Below are 22,019 nucleotides of genomic sequence, written 5' to 3' on the forward strand. Positions count from 1 at the left end.
TAACCACAGGGCAATTTACAATGACCAATTAACCTACTAACCCGTACGCCTTTGGACTGTGGGAGGAAACCTGAGCACCCGGAGGAAACCCACACGCTAATGGGAAGAACATAGAAACTCCTTACAGAGGACGCCAGAATTGAACCCCGAGCTGTAATAACTGCTATGTCACCATGGCTACACTATTCTGTGTGCGATGCTTCAGATTACCAGGATCTGCATAGTCTCTTGTGTCTGGTACTATCTGACCTGGAGCGGGCTGGAACAATCAGACCTAGTCTGGGATGGAGTGGAAATATCCGGCAGGGTGTAGCAGAGATAGACTGGGACCCTGAAACGATTCATGTTGGGAGATAAGACAACCGTTGGAGCATTGGAAGGAATTTTCAGGAAGGAACTGGAAAGGACGAGGAAAAAGCACTTGTAAGGGTCCAGGTAACGAGAGAGCTGCTCAAAGAACAGGTCCAGTGTGATGGATCATCTTCTGCCATTAAATTATTTACACAAGAGATCCTGCAGATGCTGGAAATCTTGAGCAACACACACAAAGTGCTGGAGGAGCTCAGCAAGTCAGATGGCATCCATGGAGAGGAATAAACAGTGAATGTTTCAAGCTGAGAGCCTTCACCAAGAATGGAAAGAAAGGGGAATAAAGCCAGAATTAGAGATCTGTGTGAGGGGAAGGAAGACAAGCTTGCAGGTGAAAGGTGAGACAAGGAGACCAGGTGAGGGGGTGAGGCATAGTCATAGTCATACTTTATTGATACCAGGGGAAATTGGTTTTCATTACAGTTGCACCAGAAATAATTAAATAGTAATAGAACCATAAATAGTTAAATAGTAATATGTAAATTATGCCAGTAAATTATGAAATAAGTCCAGGACCAGCCTATCGGCTCAGGGTGTCTGACCCGCCAAGGGAGGAGCTGTAAAGTTTGATGGCCACAGGCAGGAATGACTTCCTATGACGCTCTGTGTTGCATCTCGGTGAAATGAGTCTCTGAATGAATGTACTCCTGTGCCCAACCAGTACATTATGTAGTGGATGGGAGACATTGACCAAGATGGCATGCAACTTGGACAGCATCCTCTTTTCAGACACCACCGTCAGAGAGTCCAGTTCCATCCCCACAACATCACTGGCCTTACGAATGAGTCTGCTGATTCTGTTGGTGTCTGCTACCCTCAGCCTGCTGCCCCAGCACACAACAGCAAACATGATAGCAACTGGCCACCACAGACTCGTAGAACATCCTCAGCATCGTCTGGCAGATGTTAAAGGACCTCAGTCTCCTCAGGAAATAGAGACGGCTCTGACCCTTCTTGTAGACAGCCTCAGTGTTCTTTGACCAGTCCAGTTTATTGTCAATTCGTATCCCCAGGTATTTGTAATCCTCCACCATGTCCACATTGACCCCCTGGATGGAAACAGGGGTCACTGGTACCTTAGCTCTCCTCAGGTCTACCACCAGCTCCTTAGTCTTTTTCACATTAAGCTGCAGATAATTCTGCTCACACCATGTGACAAAGTTTCCTACCGTAGCCCTGTACTCAGCCTCATCTCCCTTGCTGATGCATCCAACTATGGCAGAGTCATCCAAAAACTTCTAAAGATGACAAGACTCTGTGCAGTAGTTGAAGTCCGATGTGTAAATGGTGAAGAGAAAGGGAGACAAAACAGTCCCCTGTGGAGCCCCAGTGCTGCTGATCACTCTGTCGAACACACAATGTTGCAAGCACACGTACTGTGGTCTGCCAGTCAGGTAATCAATAATCCATGACACTAGGAAAGCATCCACCTGCATGGATGAAGTAATAGGTGATAGGTAGAAAAGGTAAAGTGAAGAAGAAAGAACCTGATAGGAGAGGACAGTGGACCATGGGAGAAAGGGGAGGTGGAGGGGAACCAGAGGGAAATGTTGGGTAGGCGAAGAGAAGAGAAGGAAGGAGAGGGTAACTGGAATGGGGAGTGGGAAAAAGAAAGAAGGAAAGAGATTGGAGTAATTACATGGTTAGAAAAATTGATGTTCATACCATCGGGCTGGAGGCTACCCAGATGTAATATGAGGCGTTTCTCCTCCAGCCTGGGAGTGGCCTCGTTGTGGCGGTACAGGAGGCTGTGGACAGACATGTCAGAATGGGAATGGGAAGTCAAGATGCAATGGGTGGCCAGCGGGAGATTCATTTATTTGAATTATTTAATTAACATTAAATGATTTGGATGAGTTGCTGGGCGACGTCCAAATGTTGGACTGGGGTGAAGGATATTGAGTACGTTACAGCCTGACCCCGGTGGTGGGCAGACCCTTGTTCCGGGTCAGACAGGGCTGGACTCCTACAAACAAGGTCAAACCTCTGTGGCCCGTTGCAGATCGCAGGAGTGGAGCACGTCTACTTTATCCAGAAGAACACACTCAACTGGAAGGAGCGAACGCTGCTGATCGAGGCTCACAATGAGACGTTCGCCAACCGGGTCCTGGTCAATGAGGTCTGCAGTTACAGCGTGAGTCCCAGCACTGAGAATCTGATGCGTAACTTGCTTACTGCCCATTACTGCCCGTTACGCCACTGGCATGTAGGGCAGCAATGAAGGTCCTCCATCTCTGGCGGTGTTCAGGGCTTTTTTCATTGTGCTAGTAGCTTCCTCTCGGTTTTCACCACTGTCAGCCATGCAAGTCCTGGATGGAGACTCAGGAATACCATCACACTCAGATGTAGAAGGATTCTTCATTACTGTTTCTGTAACAATTTTGTTTGACCAGTCAGGGTCGTTAACCCTGAGCTGAACCCCCGAACCTGGAGGACTGGTGAACCACTCTTAGTCTGGCCTCTACCCTTTGACCTGTTTGGTATGGGTGACCTGACCAAGAGCCAAAGCACAAAGCCCTGACTCCAGCCAGCATGGCTCTCCAGGTCATTGAGGCAGGCAAGCCTCAAAACCACGGCAAGGTTGTGGCCCTCTTGACACCTAAACCACTGCCTTTCCTGTTTTCTGTGCAGTCCCCACATTACTGGAGGCCAGGCATCAGCGTCTGTGCCTATGGGATACCATCAAAAACTGGAGTAACACTCATAAAATACTGGAGGAACTCAGCAAGTCAGACAACATCTGTGGAGGGGAATAAACAGTCGATGTACAGGCCAAGACCTTTCATCAGGACTAACCAGCCCAAAATGTCAACTATTTATTCCTCTCCATAGATGCTACCTGACTTGCTGAGTTCCTCCAGCATTAGTGGGTGTTGCTCTGGATTTCCAGCATCTGTGTTTATACAAACTAGGAGCAGGAGTTGGCCATTTGGCTGGGTGGGCCTGCTCCAGCATTCAGTATGATCATGGCTGGACTCAATTCCACCCACCTGCCTTTTCTCCAGAACCTGTAATTCCCCACTATGTAAAAATCCACTGAAGTGTGTCTCAAGTATCTACTATTAGCTTTATTTGTCATATGTACATCAAAACGTACAGTGAAATGTCTCCTTTTCATCCACAACCAACACAGTCCAAGGATGTGCTGGGCATCCCGCAAGAGTCGCCAATTTGCTTCAGGCGCTGATGTAGCACGCCTACAACTTACTAACCCTAACCTGTAGCTTTGGACTGTGGGAGGAAACCAGGACATCTGGTGGAAACCCATGTGGTCACAGGAAGAATCTACAAACTTCCTACAGTCAACAGCAGGACTTGAATGCCAATGAGCGATCGCTGGAATTGCGCTAACTGTCGAGCCTACTCCACTTTTCAATACAGTCATGGCTCATCTACCTGCCTTTCCTCCATAATCCAGAATTTCCTGGCTATGAGGCAGCATCTACTGCTTTCCTGGCAGAGAATCCCACAAATTCACTACTCTGGGAAAAGCAGTTTCTCTTCGTCTCTGACCGAAATCTTTTCCCCCGAATCTTGAGGCCCTGTCCCCTAGGCGTGACAGCCCAGCCAGACTCCTGGATTTTCTGGAATTCTGGGTTCAATGTGTCTCCATTCTCTTTTCCAGGTTCACCCAGACAATGAGGATTGGACCTGCTTCGAACAGTCTGCATCGCTGGACATCAAGTCGTTCTTTGGCTTTGAGAGCACAGTGGAGAAGATTGCAATGAGACAATACACAGCCAATGTCAAGAGGGTAGGGAGTCCAATTTATAGTGGGGTTTGGGGTCAGGGGATCAGTGATGGGGGAAGAAATCTGACACCAACCCTGCACTTGATTGGATCTTCCTCTTTGAATGAAAGAGACCTGGATTTAACACTGTATTGGAAGGGCTCTTTTTCTTTGAATGAAGGGAACCTACATTCATGTCTGGTAGCTGGTGGAGATCTCCCCACACTGGGAGTGAGTTTGGGGTTTGGTACGTGGTGGGGATCTCCCTGACACATGCTGATTGATATTGATACACTCTGATTGACACACGTCGATTGATATTGACACACTCTGATTGACACACGCTGATTGATATTGGCACACGCTGATTGATATTGATACACTCTGATTGATATTGATACACTCTGATTGACACACGTCGATTGATATTGATACACTCTGATTGACACACGCCGATTGATATTGGCACACGCTGATTGATATTGATACACTCTGATTGACACACGCCGATTGATATTGATACACTCTGATTGACACACGCCGATTGATATTGACGCACGCTGATTGACACACATCGATTGATATTGATACACTCTGATTGACACACGCCGATTGATATTGACGCACGCTGATTGACACACATCGATTGATATTGATACACTCTGATTGACACACATTGATTGATATTGATACACTCTGATTGACACACGCCGATTGATATTGACACACTCTGATTGACACACATCAATTGATATTGACGCACGCTGATTGACACACATCGATTGATATTGACACACTCTGATTGACACACATCAATTGATATTGACACACTCTGATTGACACACATCAATTGATATTGATGCACGCTGATTGACACATGCCGAATGATGCACGCTATCCCTTGGTTAGGTTGCTCTCCAGCTATTGGTCTGACCTCTTGCCCAGTGTGAGCTGCCATCCCTCAGTAATGGATTCTGCTGTTTCAGGGTAAGGAGGTTATCGAGCACTACCTAATGGAACTGACAGCACAGGGAACTCGACACATCCCTCGCTGGACTCCTCCTGTGTCGGCCCCTGCCGCTGACGTGGTGCCAGTGTCCAGTCATCCTGCACCAGTGTCCTTGACGCCTCTCGGAACGGAGCCACCGGACACAGAGGTGGATGGCACACCGGGGGAGGCAGCGGGCAGCCTGTGTGAACCCACAGCATCTGATGGTTAGTGTTTTTCAGCAATCAGCATCACTCTCCTCCCTGTGAGGAGGGCGAGAGATCACACGATGGGTTGTGTGGGCAGGGATGGAGAAAAGGGGATTGCCAAAGGAGACACCATCCCATGTGACCAGTAGTGGCAGAGCTGTTGATGTTGTCTATGTGAAATTTGGTAAGGCGTTAGACAAGCTCCCTCATGGGAGGCTCCTCCAGAATTTCAAGATGCATGGGATCCACGGTGAACTGGCTGCCTGGATTCAGAATTGGCTTGCCCCAGGTGGTAATGGTTGATGGGATTTAATCTAACTGGTCTGTGATTTTTAAAGCATTTTCTCAATTTAGCTTATAAATTTGCCTTCATTTCTGGAAGTGCAGGGTAGCTGGGCGGCTGTGAGCTTTGTCCATCTGCTCTGGCATGGCTGGTTTGATGTGGGAAGCATCGGCTGCACCGATGAGTTCATTCAAGTTGGAGTTTAATTGTCATTCAACCGTACACGTGAAACAGCGTTTCTCCAGGGCCAAGGGGCAAAGCACAGAACCAACAGTCACACACATAATGAGGCACATATAATTACAGCAGAAAAACATACAGGTACAAAAATAGACATATAAAACCATAATAATAGAGTCCGCATGCCTGAGTGTCAGGGCCTGAAGTTCATGGGTGGAGGAGATGTTGTCCTGGAGCCATGTTTCTGCAGGAAGAGACCGCAGCAGTTGCTCATCTCGCACTGATTCAGCCACCTGATGAACCTCATGCAGCTGGTCGTCCTGGAAGCGAATGTGACACCGGATTTTACCCCTGTGCTTTGCAGCCGCCAAGCTCGATACCGACTACATTGAGCGCTACCTGGGCCGTCTGTCTCCGATGCAAGAGAGCTGCCTGATCCAACTGCGCCAGTGGCTGCAAGAGACACACAAAGGCAAGGTAGGTGATGGGTAGAGCAGGGGTGGGCGTACAGCACCCTTGGGGATGACGGATGACTGGAGGATGCAGTCGGAGGAACTTGCCTATAGAGGCTGGCCCAGAAAGCCGAATTAAAATTCTCAGAAAAAGAATCGAGTTTAATATCACTTGTGAATGTCATGAAATTTGTCACTTTGCAGCAGCAGCACATCGCCGTACATAATAAAAAGAAACTATAACTTACAATAGAAAATAGATATAAAAATTTTAAGTGGCGCACAAAGCAAAAACAATGAGGTAGTAGATGCTGTCCATTCAGAAATCGGATTGTAGATGGGAAGAAACTGTTACTGAAATGTTGAATGTGGGTCTTTAGGCTCCTGTACCACCTCCTTGATAGTAACAATGAGAAAAAGCCATGTCCTGGGTGATGGGGGTCCTTAATGATGGATGTCGTCTTTTTGAGGCATGGCCTGTTGAAGGTGTCCCTCATGCTGGGGCGTTTAGTGCCCATGATGGAGCTGTCTGAGTTTACAGCTTTCTGCTGCTTTTTCCGATCCTGTGCAGTGGCACGTCCACGCCAGACAGCGACGCAACCAGTCAGAGTGCTCTCCACAGTACGTCTGTGGAAATGTGTAGGTGACTTTGGTGACAAACCAAGTCCAGTGAAATATAGCTGCTGTCATGCTTTCCAGGACAGATACTGACACCCAGGAACTAGGGGTGGATTCAGGAGAATGGGACACTTGTGTCAGGGATGCAGTAAGTCTTGGTCCTACGGTGACACCTGGAGTGTTGGTCCTGTGTATCTGCTGCTGAGTCAGTCTGCATTCTTGCAGGCTGAATTAGTGGTGAGGAAGACAAATGTGTTGTTAGCATTCACTTCCAGATGATTGGAATATAAAGCAAGGTTGTAATGCTGAGGCTGTATACGGTCAGACGGTGTGTGGAATATTGTGAACAGCTCTGAGCTCAATGGAAAAGCTGTCCTGGCATTGGAGAGGGTCCAGAGGAGGTTCATGAGAATGATCCCAGCAATGAAAGGGTTAATGTATGAGGAGCGTCTAATAGCTCTGAGTCTGTAGTCACTTGAGTTTAGAAGAATTGGGGGGAGGGGGATCTCATTGAAACCTATCGAATATTGAAAGGTCTGGATAGAATGAATGTGGAGAGGATGTTTCCAGTAGTGGGGGAGTCTAGGACCAGAGGGCGTGGCCTCAGAACAGGAGGAACAGAGACGAGGAGAACTTTCTTTAGCCAGATGGTGGTGAACCTGCGGAATTCATTGCCACAGACAACTGTGGAAGCCAAGTCATTGGGTATATTTAGAGCAGAGGTTGATAGGTTCTTGATTAGTCACGCCATCAAAGGTTACGGAGAGGAGGCAGGGGAAGGGGGTTGAGAGGGTTAATAAATCTGTGGAATTTATTGCCACAAATGTCTGTGGAGGGTATATTTAAAGCAGGGGGTGATAGGATAAGGAAGTGGAGGGTGGTTAAGGCAGCATACAGTGTATTGGTCTTTATTAATCAGGGGATTGCGTTCAAGAGCCATGAGGTAATGTTGCAGCTCTATAAAATCCTGGTTAAACCACACGTGGAATATTGTGTTCAGTGTTGGTCACCTCATTATAGTAAGTAGGGTGCAGAGGAGATTTACCAGGAAGCTGCCTGGATTAGAGACCATGTCTTATGAGGACAGGCTGAGCAAGCTGGTGCTTTTCTCTTTGCAGCAAAGGAGGATGTTAGAGTGTACAAGATGATAAGAGGCGTAGGTAGTGTGGACAGCTGGGTACTTTCTCCCAGGCTGTGGAAATACAAGGGGCATAATTTTAAGGTGATTGGAGGAAAGTATGGGGGAGGGGGGATATCAGAGGTGGGCTTTTTAAGCAGAGAGTGGTGTGTGCGTGGGAAGCCCTGTCAGGGGTGGTGGTAGAGGCAGATACATTAGGGACACTAAAGAAACTCTTAGACAGATAAACATAAAAATGGAGGGCTATGTAGGATGGAAGGGTTAGATTGTTCTTGGAGTCAGCACAACATTGTTGGCTGAATGGCCTGTACTGTTCTATGTCTGTATGTTCTGAACCTCAGTTACCTCTTTCTCTGTGCTTTTGTAGTCTGAGGCGGGGGACTGGAAACCAGAGAAGGTAATGTTTCCTGTGTGTGTGTGTGTGTGTGTGTGTGTGTGTGTGTGTGTGTGTGTGTGTGTGTGTGTGTGTGTGTGTGTATATGCTTCATGTCCAGGTATGTTAGTTCAAGCGTTGTTCCGAGAACAATGAAAACAGCTCATTCTGACGTCCAGAACCGCACCCTAAGGTGCTGACACAACCTGTTAAACTGTATCTCGAACTTGATTGTGTCACTAACTTTACCTCATTCATTCCAGTTCAATTTCGCTGTCACCTGATTGTATGTTTATAGAATCAAACGAACAACGTTCCTCTGGACCACAGTGCACCCACATAGCATCACACACATAGACCACAAACCAAAACTTTACCACAGGTAAGTTAATAAAACATAACTGAAGATGCAAGTAGTGCACAGCACAGGTATAGAGTGAACTCCCATTAGCTGAGAAGGCAAGCAGGCGGGAATCGGCACTGTGTAACAGGCCCCATTCCCCTTTGTATCATTCACTGGCTACTGAGAGGTTGGAACCATCGCCCCCGGACACACAGACGCTGCTCTCAATCCTTACGCGGACATTGACGTGCAGACTGCTCCCCTTCGTTGTGAGATTCATCCAAAGCGCCCGTCTGTTGGTCCAGGAGATCTGCGTGTGCTTGCTGTGTTCCCTCGGACCCCCCCCCCCCGATGACAGGACAGGGCTGTGTTCCCTCGGACCCCCCCCCCCCCGATGACAGGACAGGGCTGTGTTCCCTCGGACCCCCCCCCCCGATGACAGGACAGGGCTGTGTTCCCTCGGACCCCCCCCCCCCCCGATGACAGGACAGGGCTGTGTTCCCTCGGACCCCCCCACCCCCGATGACAGGACAGGGCTGTGTTCCCTCGGACCTCACACCCCCCCCCCGATGACAGGACAGGGCTGTGTTCCCTCGGACCTCACACCCCCCCCCCCCCGATGACAGGACAGGGCTGTGTTCCCTCGGACCTCACACCCCCCCCCCCGATGACAGGACAGGGCGTGTTCCCTCGGACCTCACAACCCCCCCCCCCCGATGACAGGACAGGGCTGTGTTCCCTCGGACCTCACCCCCCCCCCCCGCCCCCGATGACAGGACAGGGCTGTGTTCCCTCGGACCTCACACCCCCCCCCCCCCCCGATGACAGGACAGGGTAGTGTTCCCTCGGACCCCCCTCCGATGACAGGACAGGGGTGTGTTCCCCTTGGACCCCCCCCCCCGATGACAGGACAGGGTAGTGCAGCAGTTAGTGTCACTCTTTACAGCACCCGGGATGACCAATCGCAGTTCAATTCCCGCTGCGGTCTGTAAAGAGTTTGTTATGTTCTTCCCGTGACTGCGAGGGATCCATCTGGTGCTCCAGCTTCCTTTCACAGTCCAGAGACTAACGGGTTAGGGTCAGTGAGCTGTGGGCATGCTATGTTGGTCCTGAAGCATGGCGACACTGCGGACTGCCCCAGCACCGTCCCGGGCAGCCTGCGGTGTTGGTCATTGATGCAAACAATGCATTTCACTGTCTGTTTCAACATGTTGATGTATATGTGACAAATAAAGCTAATCTTTAACCTTTAAAACCCGACACACACCAACAGCAAATTGAGCCATGAGTCTGCAGAGAACATCGAGGCACAGCAGCTTCGAGTCTTGTGTTCCTGCAGAAGGTGACCCCGTGTGACTGTAAATATCTGCTGTGTGTCTTTATCTTTAGAGATATGGTACAATAACAGGCACTTGCCCACAAGTTGCCCAGTTACACCCATGTGACCATGAACCTACCAACCGTACGTCTTTGGACTGTGGGAGGAAACCAGAGCACCCGGAGGAAACCCAGGTGGTCAAGGGGAACACGTACAAACTCCTTACAGACAGCAGTGAGAATTGAACCCAGGTCACCGGCTCTGTGATGGTGTTATGCTAACTGCTACAGTACCATGCCTCCCACCTGTCAAAATTACAATATTGCAGTAACTGGAAATCTGAAATGAAACACACTTGGCTGGCAAGGCTGCAGGACATTCCTGCTGTCCGAGGTTGCACTGACACCTTCACCTTCATCCCAGCCTCACTCGTGCTCCAACTTTTCCAACAAGGCTCAGTGAAAGCTTTGGATAGCACTTCACCTTCTGACTGGCCTTATCACAGCCTTCCAGATTCAACACCTTCTGATGCCCAGCCGTCCCAGCCTCTTAATTCATATTTCCTCTACTCAGTTTAAATCTCCCCTTGCTGCTAATTTTGGCTTTGCACATTCCTAACCCTCCATTTGCCCCCTCCCCCACCACTGACTTGTACCATGACAACTCTGTCACCTCTCTTCCGCCCGACAACAGATCCTCGATAAAACTCTCTCCTCCCTTCCTCTGCAGTACCACTAATGTTTCCACTGACTGCGCCTCTCCTTCCACAGAAGCTGCCTTACTGGCTGAGTATTTCCTTCGTGCCCAACCCACCTATGTTACCTTTCGCCTCTCATCTGTCAGTTTATGACTATCCCCTCTCCCCACCCTTTTATAGTTTCCACTCCTGAGGAAGGGTTTCAGCCTGAAACATCGTCTGTCCATGTCCCTCCATGGATGCTGCCTGACCTGCTGAGTTCCTCCAGCAGTTTGTGTGCTGAAGACTTAATGATGAAGATTCACCTGCACATTAAAATATTGAAATATTCAGACATACAGTGTTGTCTTTTCCAACAACAACCCACATGATCTGAGGATTGTGCTGGGGACAGCCTGCAAGTGTCAACGTAGCACGCCAACAATTTACTAATCCTGATCCACACGTTCTAGAATGCGTGAGGAAACCAAAGCGATCACAGAGTGACCATACAAGCTCCTTTCAGACCGCGGCAGCACTGAACCCTGGTCGCTGGTCGCTGGTCGCTGGTGTAGGAAAGTGTTACACAAACCACTCTGCGACTCTGCTTGGTACTTGCAGCATTTCCTGCTTTTATTTATAATTTATTTAGTGTTATAGTGAGGAACAGGCCCTTCGAGCCCAGCAATTTAACACCAGACAGTTTATGATGACCGACGAACCAGTACACCTTCGGACTGTGGGAGGAAACGAGAGTACCCAGAGGAAACCCACACGCAGACGGGAAGGAACATACAAACTTGCTTTCAGAGAGCACTTGAATTGAACTCTGAACTCCAACGCCTTGAGCTGTAGTAGCGTTACACTAATCGTTATGCTTCCATTGCGTCCCCAAGTTTTCCTGACGTGACTGTAGAGTGTTTGACCACGGCTTTGGTGAGGGGTGTGCTAGCATTGTGTCCAAGTGTGAACACGGAGGGCGAGTCTTTGTCACTGTTGTATTTTGTAGATTCCCAAGGATCAGCACATTCTGCGTTTCCTGAGGTCACGGGACTTTAACCTGGAGAGGACGCATGAGATCCTGTGTCAGTCCCTCACGTGGCGTAAGCAGAACCAGCTGGACCACATCCTTGAGATATGGCGGCCTCCCCCAGTCCTGCAGGATTACTATGCAGGGGGGTGGCACTATCATGACCGAGGTAAACTCGGGGTGGCCGACTCTGGAGAAGGGACGGGACGGTGGGGGGAGAGGGAAGGGAGATGCGGAGAGGAGAAGAAGGGGAGAAGGGAGGGGCAGGGAGGAGAATGGGAGTGGGGGGGTGGAAGTAGGGTTGCCAACTGTCCCGTGTTAGCCGGGACATCCTGTATTTTGGGCTAAGTTGGTTTGTCCCATACGGGACTGCCCTTGTCCTGTATTTCCCCCGCTAAGGTAGAGTGTTCCTATGAAACCGTTCGCAAGCCGAAATGGCAGAAAGCGAAGAAGCATTTACCATTAATTTATATGGGATAATTTTTTGAGCATTCCCAGACCCAAAAAATAACCCACCAAATCATACCAAATAACACATAAAACCTAATATAACACTAATGTATAATAAAAGTAGGAATGATATGATAAATACACAGCCAAATAAAGTAGAAATAATGTATGTACAGTGTAGTTTCATTTCACAGAATCATGCGGATTAAGCTGAAACCGATTTGTAGAAAAAAATCGGCACGTACACGCATGCGCACGTCACATGTGTGCACACATGTGCCCACACAAGGCTTCACGATCATGGTAGTCTTTCTTGGGGTAAACAAAGTGTCCCGTATTTGACTGCTGCTTTTGTCCCTTATTTGGGAGTGAGGAAGTTGGCAACCCGAGGTGGAAGGGTGGGAGCAAGGAGGGGTGTGGTGGGGGTGGAGAAGGCAGAGGGATGAGGGCACGGAAGCCACAGGGAGAGGGGAGGGGTGGGTCATTGAGGGTGATCCCACCTGACTAACCACCCACCACCCTCCCTCCCCTGTCCGAGACAGATGGCCGGCCACTTTACATCCTGCGTCTGGGACAGATGGACACCAAGGGGCTACTGAAAGCTCTCGGGGAGGAGGCCATTCTGCGGCACGTGAGTAGCCCAGGGGCTGGGGATGCTGATAGGCCCGAGCGTTTGTCAGAGGGGAGTTAAGGGTGGACTGTCCACTGACCTTCTGGGGCGAGGGGGAATGCTCAGCTCTGGCTACCCCTGGTGTCCATGGGCACGGCAGGTGATAAGTTGCACCCTGATCAGGGTGGGAAAATTGTACTGTCGTTGTTGTATTGCACATAGGACAGTGCAGACGTTTTGGCCCACAATGTTATACCAACCCCTAAACTGACTTTAAACTGAATCAAATCCTTCCCTCCCGCATCGCACTCCATTTTTCTGTCATTTATGTACTGATCGAAGAGTGTCTTAAATGTCTCTAATGTACCTGTCTGTACCATCACCTCTTGCAGGGCGTTCCACACCCCCACCACTCCCTGTGTAAAACCCAACTCTGACACCCCCACCACTCCCTGTGTAAAACCCAACTCTGACACCCCACCACTCTCTGTGTAAAACCCAACTCTGACAACACCCACCACTCCCTGTGTAAAACCCAACTCTGACACCCCCACCACTCCCTGTATAAAAACCATTACCTCTGACAACATTCATCACTCCCTGTGTGAAACCCAACTCTGACACCCCCACCACTCCCTGTGTAAAACCCAACTCTGACACCCCCACCACTCCCTGTGTAAAACCCAACTCTGACAACATTCATCACTCCCTGTGTAAAACCCAACTCTGACACCCCCACCACTCCCTGTGTAAAACCCAACTCTGACACCCCCACCACTCCCTGTGTAAAACCCAACTCTGACACCCCCACCACTCCCTGTATAAAAACCATTACCTCTGACAACATTCATCACTCCCTGTGTAAAACCCAACTCTGACACCCCCACCACTCCCTGTGTAAAACCCAAGTCTGACACCCCCACCACTCCCTGTGTAAAACCCAACTCTGACACCCCCACCACTCCCTGTGTAAAACCCAACTCTGACACCCCCACCACTCCCTGTGTAAAACCCAACTCTGACACCCCCACCACTCCCTGTGTAAAACCCAACTCTGACAACATCCACCACTCCCTGTGTAAAACCCAACTCTGACACCCCCACCACTCCCTGTGTAAAACCCAACTCTGACACCCCCACCACTCTCTGTGTAAAACCCAACTCTGACACCCCCACCACTCCCTGTGTATAACCCAACTCTGACACCCCCACCACTCCCTGTGTAAAACCCAACTCTGACACCCCCACCACTCCCTGTGTAAAACCCAACTCTGACACCCCCACCACTCCCTGTGTAAAACCCAACTCTGACACCCCCACCACTCCCTGTGTAAAACCCAACTCTGACAACATCCACCACTCCCTGTGTAAAACCCAACTCTGACACCCCCACCACTCCCTGTGTAAAACCCAACTCTGACACCCCCACCACTCCCTGTGTAAAACCCAACTCTGACACCCCCACCACTCCCTGTATAAAAACCATTACCTCTGACAACATTCATCACTCCCTGTGTAAAACCCAACTCTGACACCCCCACCACTCCCTGTGTAAAACTCAACTCTGACACCCCCACCACTCCCTGTGTAAAAACCATTACCTCTGATAACATTCATCACTCCCTGTGTAAAACCCAACTCTGACACCCCCACCACTCCCTGTGTAAAACCCAACTCTGACACCCCCACCACTCCCTGTGTAAAACCCAACTCTGACATCCATGACTCCCTGTGTAAAACCCAACTCTGACACCCCCACCACTCTCTGTGTAAAACCCAACTCTGACACCCCCACCACTCCCTGTGTAAAACCCAACTCTGACACCCCCACCACTCCCTGTGTAAAACCCAAGTCTGACACCCCCACCACTCCCTGTGTAAAACCCAACTCTGACACCCCCACCACTCCCTGTGTAAAACCCAACTCTGACACCCGCACCACTCCCTGTGTAAAACCCAAGTCTGACACCCCCACCACTCGCTGTGTAAAACCCAACTCTGACACCCCCACCACTCCCTGTGTAAAACCCAACTCTGACAACATCCACCACTCCCCGTGTAAAACCCAACTCTGACACCCCCACCACTCCCTGTGTAAAACCCAACTCTGACATCCACCACTCCCTGTGTAAAACCCAACTCTGACACCCCCACCACTCCCTGTGTAAAACCCAACTCTGACACCCCCACCACTCCCTGTGTAAAACCCAACTCTGACACCCCCACACTCTCTCCCCAACTCTGACACCCCCACCACTCCCTGTGTAAAACCCAACTCTGACACCCCCACCATTCCCTGTGTAAAACCCAACTCTGACACCCTCACCACTCCCTGTGTAAAACCCAACTCTGACACCCCCACCACCCTTTACTTTCTTCCAATCACCATAAATGAATGTCCTGTGATGTTAGCCACTTCCGCCCTGAGAAAAGTCTCTGGTTCTGCACTCGATCTGTGCCTCTTATCATCTTGTACACCTCCATCAATTGACCTCTCATTCTCCTTTGCTCTGAAGGAAAAAGCCCTGGCGTGCTTAACCTCTGAATGTGGGACCTGCTATCTGGTCTGGGTAGCGTCTGGTAGTTATAACTATATTTGTTGCAGTGAAATAAACTCAGTTGTGTTCCCTGTGTGTGCTCACTCGTGCAGTTTGTTTGGCCTGAACAGACCGGGTAATGGCCAAGAGGCACCCTCTCACTGAGCCCCCTCTCTGTCTCTCCAGGTGCTGTCCATCAACGAGGACGGCCAGCGGAGGTGTGAGGAGAACACCAGAGTCTTTGGGCGTCCCATCACGTCAGTAAAGTCCTCAAGGCCTTGTATTTCCCGCTTGACTCCCTTTCTCCTTCCCTGGCTCGGTAACCCAGCCACCCACTGGGATGTGAATCCAGGGGCAGGGACAGGAAGGAGGGGGATGTGAGAGTGGAGGGGATATGCAAAGCAATTGTTATGTGGGACAGGGAGGGGAGGGGAGGGACAGAGGACTGTCCCAGACAAAATGGACAGGTGGGAGAGCCAAAGGATTGAGGTGTGGGTGCAAGGCGGTGGCTGGGGCGGAGGACGGAGGATTGTTGGGGATTGAGGAGTAGATTGCTGGGTGGGTGCAGGGGATGATGTATGATCTGTGCCAGCACCCGTGGGTGACTGCAGTATCTGATTCTCGCCAGTTCCTGGACGTGTCTGGTGGACATGGAGGGGTTGAACATGAGGCACCTATGGCGGCCGGGAGTGAAAACGCTGCTCAGGATCATTGAGGTGGTGGAGGCAAATTACCCTGAGACCCTGGGGCGTTTGCTCATCCTCCGAGCCCCCCGAGTCTTCCCCGTGCTGTGGACATTGGTGAGTTCCAACCGGCGTGGTCCTGCCCCTCCCCTCCCGCTGCGTCCACACCGTCAAAGTGTGAAGTAGATTTATTCTTTTCTCTTTAAATCTTTTTATTATTATTATATTATTCAAAAATAACACGAGTACATCGAAGTAAACAACAGTTATAATGTCTCAAGGAAAAAAACATTATTTTAACGATTGAAAAATTTTGGTGATAATAAAAACCTTACTAAGCAGAATAAGTGTGGGGAGAAACCCCCCCCATTAGGTGTTCAACCCGGAGCCGTGCGTCACACAAAGATAAACATCAAACCGCCAGCAAGCAAAAAAATACCAGAAATTTACAATTAGATCATGGAGGAGATCTATCAATTAACTCAAATGATAATAACAAGCAAATGAACCCCCATCTTTTCTCAAAATCAAATAAAGGTTCAAAGGTTCGATTTCTAATTTTCTCCAAACTAAGACGTAGCATCACTTGAGAGAACCATTGTGACAAAGTGGCAGCTGATGTATCCCTCCACTTCAGCAAAATGGCCCTCCTGGCTATCAATGTAACAAATGCAATAACACGTTGGTCAGACAAAGAGATACCACGGATATTTTGAGGAATTATCCCAAAAAGCACAGTTAATTTGTTAGGTTGTAAATTAATTTTAAGTGTTATAGAAATTGTCGAAAAGACTGACTTCCAGGACTGTTCCAGTATAGAACAAGACCAAAACATGTGTGTCGGTGTAGCTATCTCAGTTTTATATCTATCACAATAACTATCAACATTAGGAGTGAAGTAGATTTATTATTGAAATAGTCTGTATATCACTATATACAATCCCGAGGTTCATTTTAAGACCATAATACATAGGATCAGAATGAGGCCATTTTGGCCCATCTAGTCTGTTCTGCCATTTCATCATGGCTGATCCATTTTTCCTCTCACCCGAATCGCCTGCCTTCTCCCCATATCCCCTCATGTCCTTACCGATCAAGAATCCATCAACCTCTCCCTTAAATATACGTAAAGACCATCTCCACAGCTGCTTGTGGCAACCAAATTCCACAGATTCACCACTCTCTGGCTAAAGTAATCCCTCCCTATCTCTGTTCTGCAAGGACGTCCCTGTATTCTGAGGCTGTGTCCTCTGGACTTAGACTCTCCCACCAAAGGAAACATCCTCTCTGCATCCACTCTATCAAGGCCTTTCACTATTCCATAGGTTTCAATTAGGTCACCCCCTCGTTCTTCTGAATTCCAGTGAATACAGGCCCAGAGCCACTAAACACTGCTCATATGACAAGCCATCCTATCCTGGAATCATTTTTATGAACCTCCTTTCAACCCTCTCCAGTTTCAGCACATCCTTTCTAAGACAAGGGGCTCAAAACCATTCACAATACTCCTTGAGGCCTCACCTGCACTTTATGAAGCCTCAACATGACATACTTTTATACTCTAATCCTCTTGAAATGAATGCCAACATCACATTTGTCTTCCTCATCACTGACTCAACCTGTAAGTTAACTTAAGTAATCCTTTACAGATACAAAATTCCCTAAAAGTGTCGTCACAGGTAGATAAGGTTGTAAAGAGAGCTTTTGGTACATTGGCCTTTATTAATCAAAGTATTGTGTATAAGAGGTGGAATGTTATGATGAGGTTGTATAAGGCATTGGTGAGGCCGAATCTGGAGTATTGTGTTCAGTTTTGGTCACCAAATTACAGGAAGGATATTTATAAGGTTGAAAGAGTGCAGAGAAGGTTTACAAGGATGTTGCCGGGACTTGAGAAACTCAGTTACAGAGAAAGGTTGAATAGGTTAGGACTTTATTCCCTGGAGCATAGAAGAATGAGGGGAGATTTGATAGAGGTATATAAAATTATGATGGGTATAGATAGAGTGAATGCAAGCAGGCTTTTTCCACTGAGGCAAGGGGAGAAAAAAACCAGAGGACATGGGTTAAGGGTGAGGGGGGGGAAAGTTTAAAGAGAACATTAGGGGGGGCTTCTTCACACAGAGAGTGGTGGGAGTATAGAATGAGCTGCCAGATGAGGTGGTAAATGCGGGTTCTTTTTTAACATTTAAGAATAAATTGGACAGATACATGGATGGGAGGTGTATGGAGGGATATGGTCCATGTGCAGGTCAGTGGGACTGGGCAGAAAATGGTTCGGCACAGCCAAGAAGGGCCAAAAGGCCTGTTTCTGTGCTGTAGTTTCTATGGTTCCTCAGTTCTTAAACATTTGTCTTTTTTAGTGCCTATTCCCTGAGAAAAAGACTTTGCTTTCACCCTGTCCATGCCCTTCATGATCTTGTGTACTCTATCGGTTCACCCCTCGTTCTCATAAGTTCCAGTGAATGAAGTCCTGGTTGACACAATCTCACCTTCTCACTCAGGATCCCAAGTCCAGGCGACATCTTTTCTCTGCACTCCTTCCGTTGAATAACATCCGTCCTATGACAAAGTGATCAGAAATGGATGCAGCACTTAAAGATTAAAGATGAGCTTTATTTGTCACATGTACAGCGAAATATACAGCGTCATGTGTTGAGGATGTGCTGACAATAGACAATAGGTGCAGGAGTAGGCCATTCGGCCCTTTGAGCCAGCACCGCCATTCACTGTGGTCATGGCTGATCATCCACAATCAGTATCCAGTTCCTGCCTTATCTCCATAACTGTTGATCCCACTATCTTTAAGAGCTCTATCCATCTCTTTCTTGAAAGCATCCAGAGACTTGGCCTCCACAGCCTTCTGGGGCAGAGCATTCCATATATCTACCACTCTCTGGGTGAAAAAGTTTTTCCTCAACTCTGTTCTAAATGGCCTACCCCTTATTCTTAAACTGTGGCCTCTGGTTCTGGACTCACCCATCAGTGGGAACATGCTTCCTGCCTCCAGCGTGTCCAATCCCTTAATAATCTTATATGTTTCAATAAGATCCCCTCTCAGCCTTCTAAATTCCAGAGTATACAAGCCCATTCGCTCCAATCTTTTGACATATGACAGTCCTGCCATCCCGGGAATTAACCTTGTGAACCTACGCTGCACTCCCTCAATAGCAAGAATGTCCTTCCTCAAATTTGGAGACCAAAACTGCACACAGTACTCCAGGTATGGTCTCACCAGGGCCCTGTACAGCTGCAGAAGGACCTCTTTGCTCTTATACTCAATTCCCCTTGTTATGAAGGCCAGCATGCCATTAGCTTTCTTCATAGCCTGCTGTACCTGCATGCTTGCTTTCAGTGACTGATGTATAAGTGCCACCACACTTCTGACGCCACTCTAGCTTGCCCACAACTTACTAACGCCAACCCGAATGCCATTGGAACGTGGGAGGGAACGGTCAGTTACGAGGAGAATGCACAGACAGCGGTGGGGTTTCAATCCTGATCGCTGGCGCGGTAAAGCATTCTGCTAACCACTACACCACCGTGTGTGGTCGGGAAAGGGTAGAGACAGATCTGTTAAAGTGGGAGCTGGGCGGAAATCTATAAAAATAATGACACGTTGAGGTTTTGGGACAGTTATCAGTGTCCTGGGAGGAGATGAGCAAGTGTGCCGGGTGGATTAGAAACAGGAACAGTTCCATCTCCCCCAGACACTGGCGCAGCTCCGGGAAAAGGAGATGACACAGGGGGTGGGGTCTGTTGATAGAATCAAATGGCTGAGGTCTGAGTAAATGAGGGAGCGATGCCTTTCTCTTGGCTAAGGGGTCAGGGCTCTGAAACTGTCAGTAGAAAGGCGAGAGGAGGGGTGAGGAGGTGTACATCACACCCAGTGGGTTTGGGTCTGGAACTGGACACGCAGCAACCCCTCTCTATGTGTAGGTGACCCCTGGACGTGTGTGCAGGGCTGTGAGTGTAGTCCATGGGAGTGAGGGTGTGTCAGAGGTCCTAGATCACAGAGCAGGGTTAGGTCAGGGACCTCTCAAAATTGCTGAAGATGTATTATTGTTTCATGAACCGAGATACAGTGAAAATTGTCTTACATACCATCCGTACAGATCGAATTGTTGAGGAAGAACAAGGTAATAAGACAATAACAATGCAGAATAAAGTGTCACAGTTATGAGGAAAGTGTGGTGTAGGCAGACAGAAAGGTGCAGGATAAAAGGAGCTGGATTGTGAGCCGATCACAAACAAGAGAGAATCAGCAGATGCTGGGAATCTGAGCAACACACACAAAATGCTGGAGGAACTCAGCAGGCCAGGCACCATCTATGGAAAAGAGTCCAGTCGATGTTTCGGGCTGAGACCCTTTGGCAGGACTGTGGGGTCCTGACTGTGAGGTTGACAGTCCATCTGATTGTATTAGCCAGCCTGCAGACAGACAGACAGACACTGTGGTTCTCATGGATGCAGAAAGACCACAGGACCGAGGAGAGAATTATGCCATTCAGCCCATCGAGTCTGTTCCACCATTCTATGATGCTGATTTATTATCCTCCTCAACCTAATTCTCCTGCTTTTTCCCCGTAACCTTTGATACCCTTAGTAATCAACAATCTGTCAACTCCCACTTTAAATATGCCCAAAGACTTGGTCCTGGAGAAGGGAGAGGAAGCTCAGCTTTACTCAGTAGTGGAAAACAAATGGGTAAATTGGTTAATTATTGCCACAGTGAGAAGCTGATCTGGCACCCTGTTGATGCAGATCAGATCGTCACACAGTGCACTGAGGTGGAACATCAGAAAGCAGAGCGGGTTCTTACAGGGGAGGTGCAGTGCTCTCCAGTGCCCCCATTATCCCACGGCACTCCTGACCCGCACCAGCGTGGCCAGCCCTAATGCTGGGTACACCGTGGGATCGTGAAGGATGAGGGCCAGGGCTGGGCTGTGGGCAATGGGAAGCGCAGTAGAGCTGCCCAGCCCCACACACTGACCAAGCCTTTGTCTCTCGCTGTCCTCAGGTCAGTCCATTCATCAACGAAAACACCCGGCAGAAGTTCCTCGTCTACAGCGGCAGCAACTTTCAGGGCGCTGGAGGTCTCCTCGATTACATCGAGAAGGACCTCCTTCCCGACTTCCTGGGTGGGGACTGCCTGGTATGACCGGGGAGGGCTGGGGTGAGGGGAAGGGGTGTGAGGTGGGTGGGAGGGGTGGGGTGAGGAGGAGGGGGGTGGAGAGGGTGGGGTGGGTGGGAGGGGTGGGGTGAGGGGAAGGGGTGTGGGGTGGGTGGGAGGGGTGGGGCCAGATTTCAGATTCAGATTGGTTAATCTCATGTACATCGAAACCTACAGTGAAATGTGTCGTTTGTGTTAACAACCAACACAACCCAAGGACAGCAGGTCGACAGTGTTCAGCAAATCAACAAGAAAGCAGCTGTCCCACACTCCCACCACTTCACACAAACACACACACACACACACACACACACACACACACACAGGCTGCCCTTCAACCCCAGCAAAGGGCTGATATTGTGACATTCAGTGTGGGACTTGTTGCATAAAAGTCTTACAAACACCTTAGGACACTGTTATATTATGGTTGTAGTTTTAATTAAGTTATTGTTTGGCCCAGTCTCCTCTCTTATCTAAAAAAGGGGGAAGAATTGGAGGCTTGGCAGTTCGAACTCTAACAGGCAGATCGCTGTTGATAATGCACTGAATGTCAGTCTCGCCCAGTGGCCGCAGCCCTCTGATCAGCGGGCAGAATGGAAGTGTCTCTGTCTGCAGCTGTGGCCAGGGCTGGTTCCCTTGTGGAGTTGGTGGCCCACCCGTTACCTCCACAGTGTTTCAGGGTATCTGTACTCTATTCACAGTGCAATATCCCAGAGGGAGGAATGGTCCCCAAATCCTTATACCAGTCCGAGGAAACGCTGGATAACACGGATCACATCCGACTCTGGACAGAAACCATTTACCAGTCTGCCAACATTTTCAAAGGAGCTCCACACGAGGTAAGTTCTCCCAGTCATTC

At 49.0% G+C, this 22,019-nt stretch overlaps 1 protein-coding gene across 3 annotated transcripts in view; it reads left to right on the plus strand.

Annotated features, from left to right (window-relative positions):
- LOC140203236 (SEC14-like protein 5) overlaps positions 1-22,019 on the plus strand; it is a 72,185-nt gene that overhangs the window by 11,845 nt on the left and 38,321 nt on the right. For all 3 annotated transcript variants that reach the window (XM_072269225.1, XM_072269227.1, XM_072269226.1), the window contains exons 4-13: positions 2,372-2,503; positions 3,995-4,123; positions 5,086-5,314; positions 6,124-6,236; positions 11,687-11,876; positions 12,700-12,788; positions 15,491-15,561; positions 15,933-16,104; positions 21,008-21,142; positions 21,862-21,999. In XM_072269225.1, the coding sequence (XP_072125326.1) occupies positions 2,372-2,503; positions 3,995-4,123; positions 5,086-5,314; positions 6,124-6,236; positions 11,687-11,876; positions 12,700-12,788; positions 15,491-15,561; positions 15,933-16,104; positions 21,008-21,142; positions 21,862-21,999 (1,398 nt within the window). The remainder of the gene's footprint in view (positions 1-2,371; positions 2,504-3,994; positions 4,124-5,085; positions 5,315-6,123; positions 6,237-11,686; positions 11,877-12,699; positions 12,789-15,490; positions 15,562-15,932; positions 16,105-21,007; positions 21,143-21,861; positions 22,000-22,019) is intronic.

Source organism: Mobula birostris, chromosome 9 (assembly GCF_030028105.1).
Source record: "Mobula birostris isolate sMobBir1 chromosome 9, sMobBir1.hap1, whole genome shotgun sequence".
NCBI classification, from domain to species: Eukaryota; Metazoa; Chordata; class Chondrichthyes; order Myliobatiformes; family Myliobatidae; genus Mobula; species Mobula birostris.